This window comes from Bos taurus, chromosome 1 (assembly GCF_002263795.3).
Source record: "Bos taurus isolate L1 Dominette 01449 registration number 42190680 breed Hereford chromosome 1, ARS-UCD2.0, whole genome shotgun sequence".
Taxonomy (NCBI): domain Eukaryota; kingdom Metazoa; phylum Chordata; class Mammalia; order Artiodactyla; family Bovidae; genus Bos; species Bos taurus.
The window spans coordinates 153,552,022-153,567,829 of NC_037328.1; the positions used below are offsets into that span (position 1 = coordinate 153,552,022).

Consider the following 15,808-nt stretch of genomic DNA (forward strand, 5'->3'; position numbering starts at 1 on the left):
CACCCTAAATTTATACCGGAGCCGCCTTCTGTCCTCTTTTCAAACTGCCTTTACTATTAACCACTGAAAACACATGGATAAGGATGAAAAAATGAGACATCTCTGCACCCACTATTGTGATTTAACAAACGCTTACGTGTTATTTGCTCTCAGCTGTTATTTTTGCAGAAACACTTTTGGGTGCAGTCTTCATGCCGGCCCCTTTGTCCCCAGTCTTTCTGTCCCTGCTCCTCGCGCCTGAACATGCTACATATAATGCCCAGAACAATACAGGGCAAAGGCTCTGACACTTTTCAGGTCATGGCACGTATGACCCCCAGTGTTTATGGATGTTTTCTCATAGAAACCCCAGGCTGCGAGGTTTGATTTATTAAGTAGTCAGGTCCAAACAAATTGATTATTATGTCCAAACAACTTAGCAGTCTTTGGAAAGAACAGAATACATAAACCGAAAAAAAGAGTCTTTCTGTGCATCTTTCAGGTACCACCATTACTTAGCACTGGGACGTGTGCACTGGCAACTTCTCAGACCTCAGAATCACACTAGCCCCACCACCCGCCATCTCCTGTCCCACAGTGACCCTAGCAACCACCCAAATCCAGCTTCGCAAAGATATGACATCATCCAAAGGAAGTGGGGCCCTTTGACGCTGGTACTGTGAACCTCCTCCGGCTGGCAGTGAAAGAGACATCCAACAAGCTTGCTGCAGTGCCTCGGAGGGTCTCAGCACCGAGTCTGGGGCCCTCCAGTACAGGCCTGGACACGGTGCTCAAGAAAGTTCCCCAACTGTCTCCTCTCCCCTTAGCTGTCAGACCCCCTCTCCACTTGGCTGCTTTTCAACTCCAGCTCATAGGCCCACCCACCCATTCCAACATCTCCCCCTAGAACTTTCTTTCCCGGCACTTCCAGAAGGATACGCCCCAAACGGAACTCAACATCCTGCCCCCAAAGCCAGCTCTTCCTCCCGGGTTTCTTGTGTGTGGACTTGTCTTTGGACTTGGAGGCTGGCAAGTCTGAAATCCACAGAGTGGACCAGGAGGCCAAAGACCCAGGGAAGAGGGGACGGAGCGGCACTGAGCCTCCGAGGCTGAAGCCCCGCCCTCGGAGATCTCGGTCTTTTAAGTCCCTGAACTGGCTGGACGATGCCCATTCATACTATGGAGACTGGTCTGCTTTTACTGATGCAAATGTTAATCACATCTTTAAAAAATACTGCAGGGCAACACCTAGACTGCTATTTAACCAAAAACTGGGGACCACTGTGTAGCCAACTCGATACACATCACACCCTCTTCTCTGAGCACTTAATACATGCAAGGCAGTACTGCTATAGTGCGGACGGTAAAGAATCTGCCTGCAGTGCAGGAGACCCGGCTCGACCCCTGGGTCAGGAAGATCCTCTGCAGAAGAGAATGGCAACCCATTCCAGTATTCTGGCCTGGAGAATCCCATGGTCAGAGGAGCCTGGTGGGCTATATAGTCCATGGGGTTGGAAAGAGTCGCACACGACTGAGCGACTAACAGTCCAACCCAATACACTGTTCCTAATGCTGGGGATACCGAGGTGAAACAGCAACAAGGAAAACAAAACAAGAACCATGCCAGCCTCATGGACCTTACTTTCAGGAGCAGAGAAACAGACATTAGATGCATAAAAATAATGAAGTTCAAGCTTGAAAGAATGTCGCATAAAGACAAGGAAGGCAGGGATTTAAAAAAAAAAAAAGGTGATCAGGGCAGGCCTCCCGCAGAAGGCGACAATGAGCAGAATTCGGGAAAGGCAAGCCCTGGGAGAAGTGGGCAGACGCAGCCATCACGGCAGCAAACATGCTAGAGCCTTTGGGACCTGCCGGGAGGCGGGGCGGCCTGGGCAGCAGTAGACTCAGGGAGCGGTGAGCTGGTGCTCGTGGGCAAGACGACCCCCCCCCCACCGGCAGCCTCAAGGCAGGTGAGAGGCCCCGGAGGGTTCCGAGCCCAGAAGGAGGCAGGATCCCTCCAACCCTGGGAAGGGCAAGACCAGGTGGTGACCAGCGGTGAGGAGCAGTCACATTCTGGACATGGCTGGAAGGTAGCCAGTGGGATTTCTCGAGGGTCAGGAGACGGGGCATCTAAGATGCATCCAGGGCGTGTGCTCTGAGCTCCTTGCAGCGGCCTCCTCCCACGGCGGATGGAGCCAAAGGCGGTGGGAGTCTGCTCTGGCTCCGTTAACTCCAGCCAAGGACAGCAGGGTGAGCAGCGGGATGGACCTGTCTGGGGCTGAGCCCCGACGCTCCTGGCACTGCCCCATCTTCCTACAGGAGCACCAACCTCCTGAAGGCAGCCGCTGCCTCGTCTCCCGAGAACGGCTACCCCAGGGCCCTGCCGCAACAGGTGCACGAGAAACATGACTCTGTGGACAGTCTTCAGGAGCAGTGAGGATGCCGCAGTCTGGGAAAGGAGGGAAAGAGGGCTTGGGAATACCTGTCCATTGCTTCCAAGTCCACCTTTCTGAAAGCACGGCACAGGCATTGGGCTGTGGGCTCTCTGGAGCCAGACTGCCTGGATTCAGGTCCCAGGCCCCAACTTCCTAGTCAAGGCACCTCAAGTTCAGTTCAGTTCAGTTGCTCAGTCGTGTCCGACTCTTTGCGACCCCACGAATCACAGCATGCCAGGCCTCCCTGTCCATCACCAACTCCCAGAGTTCACTCAAACTCATGTCCATCGAGTCGGTGATGCCATCCAACCATCTCATCCTCTGTCATCCCCTTCTCCTCCTGCCCCCAATCCCTCCCAGCATCAGAGTCTTTTCCAATGAGTCAACTCTTCACATGAGGTGGCCAAAGTACTGGAGTTTCAGCTTTGGCATCATTCCTTCTAAAGAACACCCAGGACTGATCTCCTTCAGAATGGACTGGTTGGATCTCCTTGCAGTCCAAGGGACTCTCAAGAGTCTTCTCCAACACCACAGTTCAAAAGCATCAATTTTTCCTCGCTCAGCTTTCTTCACAGTCCAACTCTCACATCCATACGTGACCACTGGAAAAACCATAGCCTTGACTAGACGGACCTTTGTTGGCAAAGTAATGTCTCTGCTTTTCAATATGCTATCTAGGTGGGTCATAACTTTCCTTCCAAGGAGTAAGCGTCTTTTAATTTCATGGCTGCAGTCACCATCTGCAGTGATTTTGGACCTCAAGGAAGCCGCTTAACCTAAGGGATCTCAATCATAAAATGGGGAAGGACTGCAGAATCCACTGGCAGGGTGAGGATTAAATACATTAACAACTGTCAGGCCCTAGGCATCTAGAAACAACTGTCTGGATGTTAATTGTTATTAGTTGTTATCTAACAATTAGTTGCTATTAGTTGTTATCATGGATATTACTTGTTATCCATGATCAAGATCCCTGTTAACCTGCCATAATTAAACCACACTGAAAGGGTGCTTATAAAGTGTCCCAAGACACTGGAAAAAATCCCCGAAGACCTCTCCAAATTAAAGAAGTGTTTAAATGGACAGTCTGATTACCTGTACTCTGCATTCTCAAAATTTTATAAGACATGATATGATCACGTTCTCTTAACCGGAGTCTGCAATTAACCTAATTTCTTCTCATTCACCTTTATGGATAAGGTCTATTACAAAAATTTCTCCAAATTTGAGGAATTTGGGAGTTACTCCATAAAACCTGAAGGCTTCCTTAGAAGGATTTCCTTGGGGGTGAAATACGAAGTAGGGAGTTTCAACACACACTCGCACACAAACACACCTGCACACACACACGCACGCACGCACAAACGGAAGCTGATGATCCTTTGCAAAGAATAAACGCTGCCCATCCACAGGGTCCACCTAGGGAACAGCACAGTTTAGGGACAGTTTAGTTTTAAAAGCCAAAGGAGCACGGTCAGTGAGGTGCCTCTGGCTTCCTGGGTGAAAAGTGTGGAAACAACCAACGCACCTTCATAAAGCGGCGTGAGACTTGGTGAACGTCAGACAAGATGCGCACTCGTAGCTGATGCTGACTGCCCAGCTCTGGCGGGTCTGGCTTTCCCACCGACACCCGTGGGCTGGTGCCCACTCCTCTGAACCCAGCCTGAGTAGTGGACGCCCCTAAGGGGGACAGCCAGGCCCCCTCCCCATCACCCTGCACCACCAGCTACAACCTGCGGGCCCTCCAGCACCTCTACCCCATGGGGGCAGGCCCGACCCAGGAAAACCCCCACACAGCACCCTCGGGTACCCAGAGGCTGTCTCCTCCACCTCAGGCCTGGCAGGCAGCCACCACACGTAGAATGTGACCTAATTTTCTAGCTCTTTGGTCCTGGCCCTGCTGAGAACGCTTTTTCTTCGTGAATTCAGCCCAGGTAGGGAGTAAGTAACACAAATGCATATTTAAAAGCTGAACTGAATTCTTCTTTGGAGAGCAAGGAATTAACAGGGCTTCAAGCCGTGGCCATCACTTGCCCGCCGTACTGATCTTTTCAGAGAAAGCCTCTTGGTAAAACACACAATAATGATAACGTAAGCCCCTCTGGGGGCCCAGGAGAAAAGGGAAACTCAAATTTATGTCAAAAACTGAATGTGAATGGGAGGAAAGATCTCTCTCACACACACACACACACACACACACACACACAGACCTTTAAAAGGTAAACATAAAAGAAACGTCTGGCTAAATTTATCTCTTTGTCAGTGAAAAATAGCCTAAGCTTTAGCCAAGAGTGTTGCCAATTCTTATCCAGAAGGACAAAAGAGAACCGCTCGCTATAGAGCAGCGCCATCACACCAAACTTTCAGCAGGGCTGGAAATACTCCACTCCTCCTGCGTCCAGAACAGCAGCCACAACCACATGTGGCTCCAGAGCCCTTGAGAGGCGGCCGGTGAGGCCGTGGAACCGCACTTCTAATCTGATTTCATTTTGATTCCTTGATATTCAGATGTAAAGAGCCTCCTGTAGACCGTGGCTACAGCACTGGGTGGCTCAGTGACAGACACTCAAACTAAACAGCTGGCAATGTCTTTCTTTTCCTACAATAAAGTTATAGTGAGATAACTAATAATACCTTAAACTGTCATCAAAACAAGTACCTCCACCCGGGCCCCAGGTGCGCCAAAAGAAACGGACAAGAGACTTGAGAAAGTGAGTACAGGGTGCGTTTCCTGCAACTTCGTCCCCGCTGCAGTTTACATTCTATTCTACAGGGGCCTTCTGCCTTTGGAAACCTGTGCTCGCAGATGGGATCTGCATTTGTGAAACCAGAACGTCCATGAAATACGAACAAAATGTGAACTTGGGACAAGTTCCTTAACCTCGCTGAGCTTCAGTCGCCTCAGAGCCGAAGTACAGATAAGATTAGCGCCTACCTCTCATGAGAGTTAGATTCGAAGTGGGCACTTGGCACGGGGTAGCTATAATTAGTATTCTGTTAATAACAATAGTAAAATCTATCATAAGATAAGAACAGTGCTCCTTAGAATGGAAGTCTACAGCTGGCAGTTTTCCTAATAGTCTGAACCTGTTTCCCAGGCGGTAGTACAGTGGCCTCCAGTGAAAATATGCCTTGGGGTTCTGACATCTTGGCAATCCCTGTCAGCCTCCAGAGAGGTAATCACCCAGATGGGTACCATGAGGGTTATTCACAGCCTCTGCCCTGTGGCAGGTGCTATACTAGGCTGGCAGACGAGGGGAGCAGTCCCCAAATACAGGCCAATGTCTCGCAATCTCTTACACGTCCCCTGACCCCACTGACGCACCTTGGCGAGATGTAAAGGCTTCCTCCTGGGGCCCACGTCGGCAGGACGCCCCACTCCTGCTTCCTGGATCCGCGAAGACCAGGTTTCCTTAAGGGCTGAATACGAGAGCGGACCTGAGAGGGAACAGCCCGTTTTCTCAGCCAGGACAAGAAGAAGGGTGTTAACAGGCCGCATTTCTCACTGACAGGCCAAATCACTCTAACAGAAAAGCCATGTTCTCAGAGCCTTCAAAAAGTCAAATCTGACCTGTCTCACAGAGCAGACAAGACGCCTTTCAACAGCCAGCTGCCCCAGTCAGAGAAATCCAATGGGAATCTCCACCGGATTCCCAGCAACCAGACCAACGCATCAGAAATCCCCCAAGAGTGTCAAAGCAGAACTTCAGTGGAATTCTGCGAGGTTGTGGGGGGTGGGTATTTTTCTTTATACAGAAAGTACTCAATCTTCTTTCACAACCAAGGGGACGTTCCCCTTTGGAAATCCCTTCTCTGAAGACCTCTAAAAACAAAACATCTGTCTGATAATGCACAATAATTTAAGAGTAAACCCATTTACCTGCAGAGTCAGGGATTTCCCTTAGCTCCTCCATCTACAAAACAACACGTTCCAGACTGTCTCGAGTGGTCCCGATTTTTGGCACCTTTGAGCCCAGAAGAACACTGGTCAACCATGTTCTTGACTTTGAGCTAGGGAAATGAGCTGTGGTATCTGGAATCTCACACATGTATTCCTTGCTTATGGGAGTGTAAAATGGTCTAATCATGTTGGGAGAAAGTTTGACAGTTTCTTATAAAGTTCACATCTTTTATGACCCAGCAATTTCACTCCATTTACCCGTGAGACATGACAGCACATGTCCCTAGGGAGACTCGTAAACAAATATTCACAGCAGCTTCATTCCAAAAACCTGGGAATAACTCTTGTGTCCATTAACAGGGGAATACATAAACTGGTATAAACTGATCCTGGATCTTAACTCAGCAAAAAAAAAAAAACAAAAGGACCGAATTACTGGTACATAAAACATGAGTGAATCTCAAAAACATGCTGAGTTAAAGAAGCTTTACACAATATTGTGGATTTCTACAATAAATGAAGTTCAAGAACAGGCTAAACTAGCTTTGAGTGATTGTAAAAAAAAAAAAAAAAAGAGTGGGGGCACAGACTGACTGGGAATGGGGATGAGGGAACTTTCTGGGGGCAAGGGCAACATTCTCTACCTTGATTACAGACGAGGATTATACAGGTGTAGGCATCTGTCAAAACACTATGCAAATGCTACCCTCAAGATCTGTGCATTTCACTATATGTAGATACGTATGTATGTATAAATTCACCATAGGAATAAATTTCACCTTAAGAAAGTCATGAATGTATACTGAACTCTAACAAAAGTTCTAGAGGTGACCCATACGAATGTTTGTAATTTAATTTAAAATGCATAAAACAGTAAGTTGAACTAATGATGGACAGAGGATGAACAGATGGACAGACGTATATAATAAAGCCAATACAGTACTGCAAAATTACGGCCTCTAGATACGGGTGTTTGGGTGGTCACTGTTCTTCCAAGTTGTCCATATTTTTTAGAAGGAGCTGGGCATTGGAAGAGTCCCAGGACCTTCTCCCTAGCCCACCAACTCAGAAATCTAGCAAGACACCCATGCCCACCAAACCAGGGGCCCACATAATTTCAGTTCTGCTGAAAAGTTAAGGTTGGAAGAATGCAAGTAGCTTTGCAGGAACTCACATCACTCATGCCAAAGATTTTCTGCCTGTTTCCCTACAGACAAAGCAATTATTTGAATGGAAGCCAAAAATTCCTGCTCCAGAGGGAGAAAAAGAACTCACTGACTTGTATTCCCAATTTACTCTTTCGGTTCCTGCACCAGATCAATTAGCTAACTGCACAACACTCCCCCTTCCATGTGCCCCAGGGTCCAAGCAGCCAAAAGACAAACAAAGAAAAACCAACCCAACGACAGAGGGATGACGCCCTGCCTCTCAGACCAGAAACCCCACTGAAGGCAAAAGAGGAAGCAGAGCTCCCTCTGAGGTTAAAGTGATTTCACTGAGGTTAGCACACACATGCAGCGAAGAGTCCCGAACAGCTTGCTGCTTTAACCCCTCTGCCGGCTTTGGTGACATCGGGGGTCACTTGAACTTGGTAGGGAATTCAGCCCTGCAGAGGTATCCGGGGTTGAGGACACGAGGGGTGCAACGCACACCCTCCCCACAGGCGCAGAGGTCGCTGACACCACACCCGCCTTCCTTCCTGGCCGGGGCCTCACTTATCCTGAGATGACACCCTATGGCCCGACTGTGCCCAGCATCTGAAAACAGCTGTACCACCAGTTACAAGAAAGGACTGTTGATGGAAGCCAGGGCAGTCACTCAAACACAGGGATCCGGGCCAGACTGTTGGGGTTTTTTTTTTTTTTTAACTTTTTGTTTTGAAAACCCCTAACAAACTCGGTGACACCACCCAACGTCCCCGGGGACCACCCGCAGCCACACAGGGGAGCCAGCAGGCAGCGCCCCCGGGTTACAGCCCCGCGGCCTCCACGCGGCCCTCGGTGCCAAGGCAGCGACCGTGCAGGTGAAGGGCACCAGCCCCGGTCCGGGAGGCGGGGGTGGGCATGCGCGCCCGCGGGGCTTCCCGAAATAAACGCCGCCGCCGCCACCCTGCCCTGACCCAGGTCCACCCTGGGGCCTAAGAAAGCGGCGAGGACGAGGGAAGAAACCCCCTTACGGAAGGCGAGACAGCAGTCTTCGGTGCCGGGAATTCCCGGCGCCCCGAGTCTCAGCGCCTCCGGGGCCGCGCGGCTGGCAGCCCTGCCCCGGGACGGACGCGCCTCGGGAGGCGCACGCACCCCGCCCCAGCTCCCCGCCGCCTCACGCCCTCCTGAACCCGGATTCCGGGATCAGCGCCCGCCCGCCCTTCGAGGAGGGCGCCGTGCAGAGTGTCCCAGACCCACCTGTAGCCTCGAAGCCTCCCCTCCGCTTCCTCCCCCGGCGCCCCCGGGCCGGCGGAGCCCATTGCCCACCACAGACCGCTCTGGGGGTGCCTCTCCCCCTAGCGCGCCAAGGCTGATTTCTTTCTTTCCTTTTCAGAAAAGTTGGCCCAAGACCGCCGCGTCCCACGGAGCCGGCCCCCGGCGCCATCCAACCCAAGCCCGGCGCAGAGGACGAGGGAGCCCCGGCGCGCCGGAGCAGCACGCCCAGGCCCCCGCAACCTGCAGGGAGGCGCCCCGCGCCGGGCTCTCCCCGCCCGCCGGGGTCCCCGCACCGCTGCACCCACCTCCGCCCCGAGTCCCACAGGCGCCCACCTACCGCTCGGGGCCGGCCGGCGAGAGGGCGCGCGCGGGGGCTCCCGGAGACAGCGTGTTCCGTCCCGGGAGGAAAGTTTGTGCCATGCAGAGGGGGCGGCGTGGGGGAAGGCGTGAGCGACAGGGGGTGGGCGTGGGGCGGGCGGCGAGGCGGGCCCGTGCGTCCGTCCCCCCCGCGAGCGGTGCGTGCGTCCTGCCCAAGAGCCCGCGGCCGCCGCGCTCCCGCTCGCGGCGCCCAGAGCCCGGCGCGCTCCGCCCGCAGCCCCGACGCGCCCCCGTCGCCGCCGCGCGTCCGCCGCCTATACTTCCTCTTCCTCTGAACTCACGGGCAACAGACGCCGCGCGGCATCTTCTGGGGAGTCGCCGGCGCGCCCCGCGCCCACCGCGCGCTCCTACGCCGCGCCCCCGCGCCGCTGCCCCCACGGCGCCCCCACCGCGCCCCGCGATCCGCGCTCGCCCCGCGCCCCCACCGCGCCCCGCGCCCACCGCGCGCTCCCACGCCGCGCCCCCGCGCCGCTGCCCCCACGGCGCCCCCACCACGCCCCGCGCCCCCACCGCGCCCGCCCCGCGCCCCGCGCGCATCGCGCCCCCTGCGAACCTCGCCCACTCCGCGCCCCCGCGATCCGCGCGCTGCCCACGGGCTCCCGAGTCACAGACCCTCGAGCCCCGTGGCTCCCCCGCCCCCCTCTCGACCCCTGGTAACCGAGGTCACAAGATCAGGAGCGCGTGTGGGGGACACGGACCTCCTCCCCCACCAACTCCGGACCAGGTGCCCTCCGAGGGGCGCCGAGGTGCGGCGGGGCGGGAAAGACGGCTGAGGGATCCTCCAGCATCCAGATGCCGCAGGTGGCCTCGTCCCTGGGCCCTTGAGTTATTTGCTGGGCATTTAGTGCCTGGGGAGCCGGTTAGTGCCACTGTCCGCTTGCCACGCCCTCGCCCACGTACTGCAGGTGCCCAGAAGATGTGGGAAAACCTAGGGAACCAACTTCAGGCCGCCCGAGGAGGCGGTTAGACGCATAAAACGTCAGGGCTGCCTTAGTGAAGCCGAGATGGGCGGCCGTGAGCCTGTTGGAAGTCTTTGTTCGTGGAGCGTTTTAAACAAAGCAGAATTAAAACGTCAGGGTTACTACCCGGGCCCTAGGGCCAGGGTTCAGGGTGGGCCTTGGGACTCCATCCGTATTTGCCTTCTGTGTGATGTGGGTAAGTGACTCACCGGCCCTGGGCCTGTTTTCTCCTTTGTTAGGTAGCACTTTCTCGTGGGTTTTCTAAGTACAGTGTTTAGGAAAGCACCCTATAACTTAGCTGTTACCCTCTTGTTGTTTTAAGGGGGCTGCAGTAAGACAGCCGTTCAGTTCAGTTCTGTTGCTCAGTCGTGTCCCACTCTTTGCGACCCCATGGACTGCAGCCTGCCAGGCCTCCCAGTCCATCACCAACTGACATAATCTAATTAATTGCCTACATTTTCTGATTGGGCAAAGAGGGGGTTTTAAGCATTGGAGCCCACAGGATGGAGGGCTAGTGTAGGCCCCAAAGTGTTTTAATGGTGTCCTTCTGGTACTAATAACACCCCCCAGGGGTAAGGAAGCCCTATTTTGTTTTCATTCCGGTAAACACAGTTTCTGGAAGACTTTCCTGCTTGCTTTTGCCCTGGCCGTCCCAGTTCTGTGCTCCTCCCCACCTCCCACTGTGTGTGTGTGTGTTTGCCCCTTTCCCTTTCCAGCCCCCGCTGGCTGGTGTCGCTCACCACTACCCTGGCTCTCCCAGTCTCTCCCCTGCTTGGCTTGCCATCTGGGAGAAAACGGGATCAGACGACAGCCCATGTCCACATTCAAACAGTATCATGCAGGAAAGGGTGTCCTCTGGCAGCAGTGATGGTTTTGAACACCCACCTATAAGGCCAAAAGGAGGAATCTTTGTTTTTTATATGCCCGAGGCCTAGAGTTACTGCAAGGCAGGGTCCGTCTGAAATCTTTCTGATCCTTACATGGGAGAAAGAAACCAATATTTCTAGGTCAGTAGTTCAGAGTAAACACGGGATATTTAAAAGACGATAAAGGGAAAAAGGGGGAATGCCGCATAACTTGGTGTATTTGGGGGAGAAGGTTGATTTCTTTTAAGCAAGTCATTTCCACTCTGTACAATTTTTGCATGTATTTTTTATTTTTTTAACACTAGGTCCTTGGGGTTAATAAGTTACTCTGTTTTCATTTTCTTCCACTCAACCTTTTCCTGAGTACTGACAGTGTGTAAATGTCTTAAATGATCTTGTTTCCTGATTGGACCTGCATTTTTTTAGGGTTTTTCTAGAACTGACCTTTACCCCTAGATATTCTGACGCTTCCTCTTTGGTACACAGCAGGTGTTTAATCCACATACATGGAGCGGATGTACACAGCAGGTGTTTAATCCACATACATGGAGCGGATGTACACAGCAGGTGTTTAATCCACATACATGGAGCGGATGTACACAGCAGGTGTTTAATCCACATACATGGAGTGAATGGGTGAGTCATTCATATCCGGACCTTTTTCAGCCCCGTGTAACATACACTGATCAGTTACCTGGAGTATGATGCTTCTCTTTCACCTGGAATAGCCAGTAAGGGGATGAGGTTGGGTTCCTTTGTATTGTGTAGAGGTCAGCCTTGATTTTCCTCTTGACTGCCGTGGACTGGCCAGCCAAGGGATACACCCTGGGCAGCTGGGCCTCACCTCTGACTGACCTCATCCACCCAGCATCAACCCCAAAGATGCTGGAGCTGTATCCTGGTGGGTTACCTTGGCAACCTCACAATGTCATCTGTTAGAATGTCCTAGGGCGGCAGCTTTTAATTCTGTCACAGCGGTCTCATCGGGGGTCATGTAATGGTGCTGTTTTTCCTCTGCTCACACTTCCTCCCCCTATGATTTAACACTAAGTACTCAAGGAGGGAGCCGAACACGGGGAAAACCAAGCTATTACGGCCCAACAGGTCACAGATGGCCCCAGCGCTGGGATCATGAGCGTTTGCAGTCGATAAAATGCAGGCCCCAAGTTAATGGGGAAACTGGTTCTCCGCACACCCCCTGTGGAAAAGAGAGGAGTTAAGCGAGCCTAGGCAAGCGTGAGAAGCAGTCGTGGCCAGACTGTGCAATTCCTGTAAAAGCTTGGTTCCCGGAGCCCCCCCGCTGGAGCAATTCTCTCCCTCAGCCTCAGCAGTATCGCCCCACTCTGGAGATGATTGAGGCCATGGGTACCGCCACCGGAGCACTTGTGATGCACTGCACCTCCTCTGAGCCTTGCTGAGAGGGAAAATCCTAGCTAACCTTCAGTCCTGCCCCCCTCCCCCACCCCCACCCCCAGCCCGTGATTTCCCCACCACACTGCACTCATCCCCTCTCCACCAACTTCGCTTAAAAACGCTCGGTTCCCGTCCTTGTGTGGAGAGCAGCAGCAACTTCTGCAGAAAACAGACCCATCAGAAGCTACAGAGCCTGAAGAGCTACTGACCTAATTGTTTATTTGCAGGACCACCAAAACCAGATCTTCTCCAGGGCAGCTGAACAGCAACATTTCAGGGCTGACAGGAGAGATAAGCAAACTCATATATGCCCTGGAGGTGCAGGGATTATTCATCTTTATCATCACTGTTAGTATTTTAAGTGGGTTTGCAGCCACAGTGAGATCACAGTTTTGCCAGCCGCTCCATACTGAATGGCTGCAGAAAGCTGGCTCCGTGTAGGGCAATACTCTTTCATTTAAGGAGTTTCTCTAAGTTGTACCAGAGCTGGTGGTTTTCACAGAAGCCCCCTGCCCCTTGTTCATTGCGATGGGCACATGCTTACAGACACACCCCAAGCCAGTCCATGGCGCCCCTGGTCCCAGTGGAGCAGGGCCCCTTCAGGCGAGCATCCAGACGTGCCCTGCAGCCGCTTAGCCATGTGGGAGTGTGCACTGGGGTGGGGCAGGGAGGGGAGCCTGTCAGGATGTTTTGTATGTTTGCATTGATGGCCAAGGCCGAGGACTTTGTCCAAAGTGTAGTCAAACTAATACTTTGCCACCCGCAGACACCACCAGTGTCAGGAAATGTTTGAATGATTGCCAAATGTTCCATTCACCCCAGTATTTTTTTTTTTAATTGTTATTCTGCTCCTGAATCCACTCCTTGTTTTATCTCTGAATTCCCAGTCTGTCAGACAGGCAGTTCAGGGAAGCAGGGGCCCTCCTGTGGCTGAGATAGAACGTGCTCTCTGGAGCAAAGAGCAGTGCGAGACTCAGGAATACAGTGTGAAGCGCTGCTGGCCTTTACCAAGAGCCACACCTCTGCACTGGTCATTCCACTAGTGGGACACACCTATTTACTTGCATTTGGGAACAAACTTTATTACCAGAGATAGAAATATGTCAGTTCAGTCGCTCAGTCGTGTCCGTCTCTTTGTGACCCCATGGACTGCAGCACGCCAGCCTTCCCTGTCCATCACCAATTCCCCAGAGCTTGCTCAAACTCACGTCCATCAGGTCGGTGATGCCATCCAACCATTTCATCCTCTGTCGTCTTCTCGTCCTATATATATATATATATATATATGCAAATATGTAGGAAGTCTGTATGTTCCACAGATGTAAGAAAATAAAGGAGATTGTGGAAATAGCTCATTAAATAAATGATGTAATATTTTGATGTATTAATTGATTTGATTTCCCTTCCTCCACTGTATTTCTTTTTTAAAAACCTTTCCCCCTTTTTCTTTTTTTTTTTAAATTGAAGTATCGTTGCTTTATGTCATGTTAGTTTCAAATGTATGGCAGTAATTCAGTTTTATGTGTCTATATATATGTGTATATATATGTTTATATTCTTTTTCAGGTTTTCCCCCTTAGATTATAATAAGATACTGAGAATAGCTGTTTACCTAGTTTGCATACAGTGGTGTGTATATATTAATCCCAACCCCCTAATTTTACCCCTTCCCACCCTCTTTCCCCCTTGGTGGCCATAAATCCGTTCTCCGTGCCTGTGAGTCTTTTTCTGTTTTGTAGATAAGTTCATTTGTATCTTTTTTTTAGATTCCATGTGTAAGCGATATCATACGATACTTGTCTTTGTCTGACTGACTTCACTTAGTATGATAATCTCTAGGTCCATCCATATGGCTGAAAATACCAACCTTTCATTCTTTTTATGGCTGGGTAATACTCCACTGGACTGCACTGTATTTCTTGTTACGCTTTACCAACCTTATTCTTACTGATTTAGACAGCTAGAAAGAAAGTGAGTGTTAGTCATGCACCAGAGTCTGGCTCTTTGTTACCGTGGACCATAGTCCGTGGGATTTTCCAGGCAAGAATACTGGAGTGGGTGGCCATTCTCTCCTCCAGGGGATCTTTTCAACCCAGGGATTGAACCTGGGTCTCCTGCATTGCAGGTGGATTCTTCACCACCTCAGCCACCAGAGAAGCTCAGAAAAAGCATCATTTGCCACCAAGGAAAGTTATCATGAAAACACCAGGAAAAAAAAAGCCAGATTATTGGGTTTGGGGTTTCCAAAGTCAAGGTCCAAATATGAAATGAAAAACTCTGGAAAAATATGAAACCAAATAGAACCATTGTTCCCTATCATATCTCCTTTCCTTCCCCACTACCCATCACCACCCCATACACACACACACATACACACACACATGCCTTCCAGGAACAGATTGAAGTTGTCAGGCTGGAGCACAGGGAGCAGAAACAGAGGGGCTGTGTCCATAGGGTGGCAGTCTGTAGGACTCATGGACCGATCAGAGTCAGAAATCAGAAACGCAGCTCCTCTGCTCAGAGGAGAATCACCGTCCACAACCACTTGAGAACCCTGCACACAAGCGGACAGCAACCCTTAGAACTGGACATCCGGCGGTGAGCTTCCATCGACAGCCAGAGCGCAGCCTGTGGCTCATCCGGGGACGTGACTCTTATTCCTCTAGTTCAGTTCAATCCTCACGTGAAGGCCTAGGATGCCGTGAAGCCCTAGAGATGGAGAGTGGGGCTCTGCCCACCCCACCCCTGCAGGGAGTTAGGAAATCCAAGAGTGTGAAGATGCTCCTGCCAGCCTCCAGACCTGTACTTCAGTGGACGTGAGTGGACCAGCTCAGGGTCTTCCTTCCGAGCAGGACTGTGATCACCATCAGTGCTGTTCCCCAAATAGTTCTGGTCCCCCTCTTCCACTCTCATGGTAGAATTGCTTTTCCCAGCTCCTTGAGGCTGGGAGAGGCTATGTGGCTAGTTCTGACCGGTGAGTTGTGAGCAGAGGTGATGTACGTCACTCCACAGCAATTACTTCATGGTTAGGAGAGACTTTGCAGAGCTCTTGCCCCTGTCTCACGAGGCCACTGGCAGCATTCCGCATGGTGGCTGCTCCTCAGTCTAGTCCACAAATGGACTACAAGTCCTTTGTTTATACCGCACAGCATCCTAATCATTACCTATTAGAATCCGTCAGATGCTCTGGAAGGCATCATGGGTATATCTAGGAGCTGAAAGAACAAAGGCGGAATCCAATTAGAGGACTGTTTCCTATATTAACCTGGAAACCTGGTAATTCTCAAGATGTCCAGCTAGAAAGGTCCATGTTGAAAAAGCAATAAGAGCTCCTCCTTACTTGTTCATTTAATGTTAAAGCACTTCTTGAGAACCTAGTATGTGCCGACTAGGCTAGGATGCAGTGGGGAAGGAACAGGTCCTATTCTCAGAAAGCTTTCAGTCTAGCAACGTTCAA

At 51.6% G+C, this 15,808-nt stretch overlaps 2 protein-coding genes across 2 annotated transcripts in view; one reads left to right on the forward strand and one right to left on the reverse strand.

Annotated features, from left to right (window-relative positions):
* Nucleotides 1–9,322, reverse strand: part of RFTN1 (raftlin, lipid raft linker 1) — a 225,963-nt gene extending 216,641 nt beyond the window's left edge. The window contains exon 1 of the mRNA XM_024997191.2: nucleotides 9,073–9,322. The gene's annotated coding sequence lies outside the window, so the exon portion shown is untranslated. The remainder of the gene's footprint in view (nucleotides 1–9,072) is intronic.
* Nucleotides 1,762–14,064, forward strand: LOC112448153 (WAS/WASL-interacting protein family member 3). Its single transcript, XM_059889966.1, has 6 exons — nucleotides 1,762–1,781; nucleotides 2,299–2,412; nucleotides 5,997–6,152; nucleotides 8,439–9,972; nucleotides 11,425–11,574; nucleotides 12,043–14,064. The coding sequence occupies exons 1-6, from the start codon at nucleotides 1,762–1,764 to the stop codon at nucleotides 12,088–12,090; spliced, it is 2,022 nt and encodes a 673-aa protein (XP_059745949.1). The 3' UTR covers nucleotides 12,091–14,064.
* Nucleotides 14,065–15,808: the final 1,744 nt, after the last annotated feature.